This window comes from Fundulus heteroclitus, chromosome 3 (genome assembly GCF_011125445.2).
Source record: "Fundulus heteroclitus isolate FHET01 chromosome 3, MU-UCD_Fhet_4.1, whole genome shotgun sequence".
In the NCBI taxonomy this organism is placed as follows: Eukaryota; Metazoa; Chordata; class Actinopteri; order Cyprinodontiformes; family Fundulidae; genus Fundulus; species Fundulus heteroclitus.
Genome location: NC_046363.1, coordinates 24021842 through 24030514, shown reverse-complemented (window position 1 = coordinate 24030514; position 8673 = coordinate 24021842). Strand labels below are relative to the sequence as shown.

General features: G+C 41.9%; 1 protein-coding gene across 3 annotated transcripts; it reads right to left on the bottom strand.

Moving 5' to 3' along the window:
* Window positions 1-639: 639 nt before the first annotated feature.
* rnf41l (ring finger protein 41, like) lies at window positions 640-8112 on the bottom strand. Of its 3 annotated transcripts, none has more exons than XM_021308837.2 (7): window positions 7684-8112; window positions 7367-7579; window positions 6452-6591; window positions 6167-6196; window positions 4041-4203; window positions 1612-1732; window positions 640-1441 (listed from the first exon to the last, which is right to left on the bottom strand). In XM_021308837.2, the coding sequence occupies exons 2-7, from the start codon at window positions 7570-7572 to the stop codon at window positions 1037-1039; spliced, it is 1065 nt and encodes a 354-aa protein (XP_021164512.2). In that variant the 5' UTR covers window positions 7573-7579; window positions 7684-8112; the 3' UTR covers window positions 640-1036. The 3 variants fall into 3 exon arrangements, with proteins under 3 accessions (XP_021164512.2, XP_035989538.1, XP_012704778.2); XM_036133645.1 differs by having other exon boundaries at window positions 6167-6193; XM_012849324.3 differs by lacking the exon at window positions 6167-6196 and having other exon boundaries at window positions 7684-8110.
* Window positions 8113-8673: the final 561 nt, after the last annotated feature.

Genomic DNA, 8673 nt, shown 5'->3' with positions numbered 1-8673 from the left:
GGAAAGAAGAAAACATCAGGGGAGTTTTCTTTGGTCATTCATGGGATGTTCATGTTTCAGTTTGTACAAAAATAAATATGGATCAACGCAAATGTTACATTTACTTTAGAATTTGTTCAACACAAACGACAATAAATAACTTTTTTTTAAATCGTCTTTGGTTGGTCAACCACCAAATCTAATGAAAGAAGTTTGCTCCTGAGCGACCTGCGTTGGCAAAGAAGAAAACTGGAAAGAGAAAATTGTGGGATACGAGCTCAAAAGTCTGAAATTTATCCATCAGTAACTAAAGACAAGATGAACGCAGTTGAGGCTTCATTTCATTCAGCTTTATTGAACTAAATTCCTCTTGAAATTCATACAAGCATTTGTTTATGAATCCAAACGTCCGTCTCTGAAGGCTGGATTAACAGGGATTACGCTCTCTCTCCCTCCCAGATTAGATGCCTCTCATGTTACAGCAGAGTAAACATAAATGGCCATCCATGTGTAAAAACATTCATGGGACAAACCCCAAACAACACAACCGTCATCTCTCTCAGTATTATTCCCTAAAATTCACAATAACCCATTTTCTCTGCAGTTTTTCTTAAAAATAATCTTCCTCCAAACCAAAACAAACTCAACTCAAACTTTATTTATAAAGCACATTTAAAACAACTGGGGTTGACCAAAGTGCTGTACAGATAAAAGATAAAAACTGAATGCTAAAATACATCTGCAGTAATGTGGTTATAGCGTCACTTTATAAATAATTTTTAACCCAGTTTTTACATTTTGAGTTGTTAAACAGATTTAAATCGTTGGGATAAGTTATTGAAACTGTTCGTTGTGGATGTCTCTACGGATCAGTCCCTGCTGAGATTGATGCAAAGCAACCAAAGACAAAGGAACTGATGGGTCAGCTGAGAAGTGACTAGTTTTATTTTTTAATAATTTCACAAAACTAGTAGATTGAACAAACGGTGTATTTTGATTTCTAAATTGTTGGAACTTGCAGAAAAAAAGAAAGAGACAATCTTCAGTTCCGGTGTGTTCAGATGACGGTCACCTCGCGGCTCTTCTTCCTGATGCAGTCCAGAGTCAGACTCCGGGGGCTGCCCTTGCGGAGCCCCTCCCCGGGCTGAGGCGACGCGGGTGGGCCTGCAGCACAGGGCGCCTGAGCCGAGTGCAGGGACAGGCAGGAGGCGTGCAGCGGCGCCTCCCTCCGCTCCCGTCCAGGTGGATCCGTGGGAGCGTCCCAGCCGGACGCCTGCCGGTCTCCCGCAGGCGGATCCCTGCCGGCCTGCTCCGCCGGAGGCCGTCTCCTGGTGGGCTGAGTGTCTCTGAGGAGCTCCAGCAGCTCTCTCTTCTCCACCTCTGCCTCTGCCAGCTCCTGCCTCCTCAGACGCTCCGCTCCTAGCAGGGCGCGCATGTCGCACATCACACGGGACAACTGATCCTGCGGGGGGGGGGGGGGGGAACGCATCCTGTCAGAAACATCCGGTGCTTTTCTGTGTTGACGACCGTGGATCAATCTCAATCAAACGAGCTCATCTGGTGTTGCCAGAGAATTTCAAAGGGATTTTTGAATACCCTGCTTTTGTAGTTTAATTGTAAGGGAAATATCACCTTAAGCTCCTCCACCTCGTTCTTCAGCTGCGACTCTTTCTGCACCATGTGTCTCCTCTGGGAGTCCAGCCGAGACTCCATCTCCCGCCTCACCTCCTCCACCTTGCACAGCATCTCTGCCCTGCGAAGGCAAACGTGAGCGGATCAGAAGGAGCGCCGGAAGCTGGAACGATTTCCCCCCAGTGAATAAACGTCTCCCAGTGTTTCATTCATTAAGCCAAACAAATCTGGGCTTTATGGAAGAGTGGCCAAGAAGAAGTGCGGTTTGGAGTTCTTCCACAAATCATGTAGGGGACGTAGCAAATGAGTTGCTCTGGTCAAAGGAGGACAAAACTGGGGAATGTTGGGTGGCAAGACGTGGGTAGAGATTACAGATGACCTGAGTTACAATAAAAAGGTGCAGGTCAGAATCAGGTTTATCGCCAAGTAGGTTTGCACTTACAAGGAATTTGACTTTGTGTTGATGGTGCAGACATATATATATATATATATATATATACACACACACACAGAATCTAGAGCTATATACACAGACTGTGCGTTAATGTAATGCAGAAGGTTTGGAGATGCTACGTTGGTGTAGCTTGTAGGTCCTGAACGGGAGAGAGAGAGAGGTAGTGTCACAGGTGGCTATGGGCCTTGTTGATAAGGCTGGTAATAGATGGGAAGAAACTGTTCTTGTGGCGTGAGGTTTTGGTCCTGATGGACTGCAGCCTCCTGCCAGAGGGAAGTGTCTGAAATATTTTGTGACTGGGGTGCGAGGGATCAGCCACAATCTTCCCTGCACGCCTCAGAGTCCTGGAGGCATACATGTCCTGGAGAGATGGAAGATTGCAGCCAATCACAGACCGGATGACACGCTCAAAGCATATTCGGGTTTTAGTATGGCCAAGTCAAAGTCCAGACCTAAATCTAAATTTGATGTTCACAGACACGTTCCACCCAATCTGACTGAGTTTGAGCCATTTGGCAACTAAAATGTACAAACCTGGTAGAGCACTACCCCCAAAGGACTATGGAGCTAAAGCAGTGACAGCTTGCAGCGACGTTGAAAAGTGATTTGGCATCGAAAAAATTAGTCAAACATTGTCGGAAAGTAAAAGTTATGATGATATTCTCATTTTATGCTGCAGATTTTTTCCATGAGGTGTTTTCATTGTCACTGCAGAGCTCTATCAGCTACGATGTCACTACAAGCTGGCACTGTTTCGCCGTCGGGGGCGGGGCTAAACGGAACGCCATATTGGTACTCCCTATTTTCTCCCAGTAACCAGGGAATATGTGCGCTACAGCATCGAATAACGAGGATTTTCCCATGTTCAGGGGGGGCTTAAAACTTTTAAAATGTCAAATGCCATATACTTTTATGTTATGTTCTAAAACTATCAAGTACTGAGAAAGTCGTGCTGAAATATTTTGCATTTTATTCATTTAAATATATATCTTTAACATTTATAAATAAATAACAATATACAAAAACATATATTTACATATGTGTATACATATATATACATATACACATACTTATATATATACATATATATATATTTAATATGAATAACATGTAAAATATTTCAGCACCTAATTTCCTAGTAGTTGATAGTGTTAGTACATCCACTGACTGTAGAATTACCTGTGAAACGTTTTCACTCAGCCAGAAAACTGCTTGTTGTTGCAACTAAATCCTATGGGATTCTGTGAGAGTAGGGAGTAGCAAGATGGCGGCCAGTGACTTCAGTTTTTCGGCAAAATCAGCACTCCAGTGTATTATATAGCTCAGTGGTGACAGCAGGTAGATGATGAGGAGTACCGGGAAAACAAAAGACCTGTCCGTGAAGGGGCCTTTAATTTAGCCACGCCCCCGAAGGCAAAACAGTGCCAGCTTGTAGTGACACTGAAAATATCTCTCATTGAATAAAAACCACAGCTTAAAATCAGAATATGATCATAATTTTTACTTTCTAACAATGTTTGACTTTTTAATGTCTAATTTTTCAATGCCAGATCTCTTTTTCGATGTCATTGCAAGTTTTTCTTCAATGTTTGATCTCACAATGCCAAATCTCTTTTCAATGCTGCTACAAGCTGTCACTGTTTTATTGAATTATTGACTCTCATATTATCTTCATTAGCTTATACAGTTAATGGTTGTAGTGACATGGAGCTAAACCAGTGACAGCAGGTAGATGATGAGCTCTAAAGGACCTGCAACTGAATTGACTCAGGGGGCTGAATACAAGTCCCCACTTTTCCTCTTTTTTTTCTTAACTGCAAAGAATTGCTTTCATCTTCACAACTGTGCACCACTTTGTGTTCTATCACATAAAGTCCCAGCGAGACAACAAAAAAAAAAAACAGGTGATGTTTGTGGCAGCAGCGTGACAAAATGTGGAGAAGTTTGGATCCTTTCTCAGGCCCTGTGGACAAACCTCATCATCTCCACCTCCAGGCGCAGCTCTGCCACGCAGTTGTGCGCCGACTGATCGGCGGCGTGAAGAGTGTGACCGCAGCCGCTGGGACACTCTCTGCTGCGGAAGCTGCACTCGGACAGGTGGGCCTCCAAACGCCGCCGCTCCACCTGCACGGGACAGCCTGGGAGGAGACAGCATCTCACATAAAGCGCTTAACCCACGGCGGTGGAAAGGCTGTAACATAGCTGCAGTTTGGTTTTCTACCCGAGAGCTAGAAACGTGGTTAGTTATAACGAGATACTGTCCAGTCTGCAATATAATCAGAAAGGTCAAGAATGTTTTTTCTAATTTTTGTTGTTTTATCATCTGTCAGTTCTGATCAGAAGTTTGCATGCTCTCATCATGGGCATTAATGTATATTTAAAACTTTTAATGACCCATTTTAAAAAGTGTTTTATTAAACTATCTGCGGGTTCACAAGTTTTAGTTCATGGAGCATTTTCTCTCAGTCATGCAGGATCAAACATACATAGAATACATTAACATTTGGACATTCAACTAGTATCGACAACTTGTTGCTTAACTTTTAACAGATGTTGGAATATTCAGCTGATCAGAAATGATGGAGCTTTTTATATTTTACATTGGTTGGGTTCCTGACATGGACACGGCTAAAATCAGAGCCAGTCCAGGCGCTTGTTGGTCTGCTCAATCCACCCTAAAATCAGACGTGTGTTTTGGATTGCTGTCCAGTAGGAAAATGTCAGAATTTGAACCATCGAAGGTTTGATCCAATGTTGAACTAAAGACTGGTTGTATTCTTGTCTATGATTTTGTCCACCAGTATCACTCCTCAGCATGACACTGACTCCCCCATGCCTGAAAGCTGGAACGGGGTTCTTAGGTTTGGAAGCATCGGCCTGATTCCCCCAACTACGTGTTGTCGTTGTGGCCAAACAGATCAATCTTTTCCATGTCGGATGAAGACGTTTCTCCAGAAAACTTTGTGGGTAGCTTCAAGTTTAAGGCATTCTTGAAAGTATCGGTTTTAGAGCTTTTCTCATTGAGTTAAAACACTGGTGTTGCATCTGTTTCCGTTTTGTTTCTGGGGCTAGAACCTTGGCGGTTCCTCTGTTTTTGCCAAACATCCTGACCAATTTCCCTTTCATCAGAGGGCGATAGACTAGTGTGTGTGAGACGGTTAAAACTTGAGCATGATTCGCTGTTCCAACGGGACAATGACCGCAAACTTCTGACCAGAACTGCAAAAAAAGAGAGCAATGACAGATTCATATATATATATATATATATATATATATATATATATATATATATATATATATATATATATATATATAGATAGATAGATAGATAGATAGATAGATAGATAGATAGAGATAGATATCTATATATAATATATAGATAGATAGAGAAAGATATCTATATATAATATATAGATAGATAGAGAAAGATATCTATATATAATATATAGATAGATAGAGATAGATAGATATCTATATATAATATATAGATAGATATAGATAGATAGATATCTATATAGATATAGATAGATAGATAGATAGATAGATAGATAGATAGATAGATAGTAAATTGTAATAGATTATCAACTGTTAAAGCTAAAACCTCATGGTTAGTTTTCATTTACATTCCAAATACCCTGAAATTGGTGACTGAAAAGCTCTAAACTACATTTGTTCATTTGCAGAAATTTAGAAACACCTGATAGAAAATAGATCATTCAAAAGCTGTTTCATCATTCAGAAATCGTTACATTGCAGAAAGATCTGTGAATCACTCAAACACATCAAGCACATCAAGAAACTAAAAAAACAACTGCAAGCCCAACATGGAAAAAACTCTTTTTTAACAAACAAGCCCAGGAGAAATGTTTTACCAGCTGTGGGAGAAAACAAGGCATGCACACTTCTCAATTTCAGCATTTGAATTTGTTTTGTATTTGTTGTTTTAAATGAAACCCTGGGATCAAACTTTTTCCACTGCTTAACCACTAGAGTGCTACGTCTTTTATGCTTTTAAGATATTTCAAACTCAACAAACTTCTCAGAGGTCACGGCAATCAGACAGAAAGTTTATAGACACAACACAAATTTCACTATACCTACCACAGCTGTAGCAAATGTACTCTCCACCTGCTAATGACACATCACAGTTACATGATAAAAGCACATACTTTCTATAACTTAAGGTTTATGAAATAAATATGGACTCCAGAAAAAAACGTTGTGTGGGTCTCTGGGGAGGCCATATGCCAACAGATGAGACGAGCCACCTGCTGTTCAGCTCACGGTTTCATGTTACCTTTGTTTCGTACGCCGCCGTGAACATAAAGACTTAACTTTACAGCGAGCGTCATACATTTAAACAAAGCCAGGAAGTGGGTTTCTTACCTGCGTTGGAGCAGGCTATGAAGGCAAACTCGCACTCGTCTTCGTGTGCGTGGAGGCTCTCCAGGGAGCAGACCACCTCGCATCCCTGCCCTGCGTTCACACAGCGGATCTGCAGGCGGTTCAGGTCATTTCGCATGTACCTGCCAGCAAAACGAGCAGGACTAGTCAGATGCATCAACAACGCATGCACTTAAAGCAGGGGTGTCAAACATCCGGCCCGCCGAACAATTTAGTCCGGCCCTGTGGCTAAATGCATTATCATTATAATTTTTTTTTTTTTTTTTTTTTTTTTTTTCCAGTGTCCTGTCTGGCAATGTGGCAATAATATGCCACAAAGAGCTCATCAGATTTGACTTTCACAAGTGGACAAGATAAAAGGAAGAGAATGATAAAACAGTTATTGAAAAAAACATGTACTTCGTTTAATTGAAAATATGCAGTTCCTATATTGTCCACGAGGGGCGCTGTGTTTTAATTATCAGATTAAGCTTCAGGTGTGGAAAAATTCAAATAATTTCTTAATTTTTATCTGTTTGATGTATTTTGTCATGCAGGACAGTGTTTTTAAGTTTCAAAAAATGTGAATAAATGTTTTTCAACGTTGTATAATCACTGTGATCAGTTCTTATGCATAATGCACAAGTAAATGTTTAACTGAGTAAAAGTACTGTTGAAATTGCACATACTTTTCTTAAAAACGCTGAGATTATTCATAATATATTGTGTAAAAGTGAAATTAACTTAATATAAAAATCAACAAGTCCACATTTATTAGTTCTATTTAATCTTGCAATGAGTTAACTCGTGTGGCCCTCTTGAGATCAGATTAAGCTGTATGCGGCCCCTCAACCAAAATGAGTTTGACACCCCTGAGTTAAAGGGTTTAAACGTTGGGGGGTGTGGGGGACGACCCACCTGTACAGCGGTCTAAGACTGCTGACATCCAGGGGCAGCCTGTCTTCAGGACAGGAGTGGTGATGGAGCAGCCAGCTGCTGATGCAGGCGCTGCAGTAGGCATGCTCACAGGGCGCCTGCAGGGGGCGCTCTAGCACGTCTCGACACACACAGCAGAGCAGACCCTCGTTGACATAGCCCACGAACCTCTCCAGATCGTAGCCCATGCTGGGACTTCACAGGTCACACAGGTTATATATGCACACAAAAAAAAGAAAGAAAACAGTGGGAATAGAATCCACTCTCATGCTTCTTTCTTCAGATTTAAACCCTCCTACCTGCAAAGTTGATCTCAAAAACTTCATCCAACTCTTCCTTCTTCTTTCCTTCTCTGCCTTTTGTCTTCACATTCACCTCCGCAGGTAACCTCCCCGCTTCTCTCCTTCCGCCTTCATCCCGTCTCCATGCAGATCCTCCAGGTGAGGGTCTCCTCTCTCCTGCAGGCCCCGCCCCCCGCCTGTGGGGAGTGCGTCCTTGTGGGGGGAGGTATCCCTGACGACAGCCGGGCAGCTGCCAGATGAGATCAGATGAGACAGAATTACAGCGACAGTGAGGAGAAACTGCTGCAGGACGTCTCACTGCCTAAGAATCACTAAGCCGTGTTGGGACGTGGCCATCGGAGATCATCGGTGGTTCTGTCTCTCTTTAATGACCCCGCCGCGTTCCGAGGTTTCTCTCTTTCTGACCCTCTCTGGATGTGGGATTAACACGGATTACGCTCTATCTCCCTCCCTGATTGGATTAAAGAGCACACAACATCGGATGACACAAAACACACCGGGAGAGGGATCAGAGATCACCCACCCCAGCTCTTAAATCATAGAAGTTGGACTCGGCAGTCAAACAGTGAAAGTGACGAAAGATATTGGTGTAAAAGATGATTTTATATTTTTACAAAAATATAAAATATGTATTTTAAGCAAACCACCACCGTAGCTTCAACCAGTGATGAAAAACAATCAGCAGCTACAACAACAGAGCTGGTCTGAGGTTGCAGTGCTCCTTAAATTGATCCTTTTTAAATAAGCCGCCAGAGAAACGTAAAGAATCGTTTAATTACTTACCAAAAAGACAGGAGACCAACATTATAAACTTCCAAAAGAGGATTTCACTGATATATAAAGTTTATAAAGAGCAAGGACAAACTAACAAACCAAAAATCCGCAAAGCAAAGCCACAGCCTGTGGTTCAAGGACCTTCGTGTTGCACCAGATGTTGCAGCCAGTTTGTTTAATTGATATTTCAATAAACCTGCTGTTTACTCTTTT

What these genes read in the sequence shown, in the direction of transcription:
- rnf41l (XM_021308837.2), bottom strand. Translation starts at nt 7,572, where the DNA reads ATGGGCTACGATCTGGAGAGGTTCGTGGGCTATGTCAACGAGGGTCTG. An exon ending in GTACATTTGCTACAGCTGTG is followed by an intron (nt 4,204 to 6,166) that starts GTAGGTATAGTG and finishes GTCTCCTCCCAG; the next exon opens with GCTGTCCCGTGCAGGTGGAG. An exon ending in CTGGAGGTGGAGATGATGAG is followed by an intron (nt 1,733 to 4,040) that starts GTTTGTCCACAG and finishes TTGCCTTCGCAG; the next exon opens with GGCAGAGATGCTGTGCAAGG.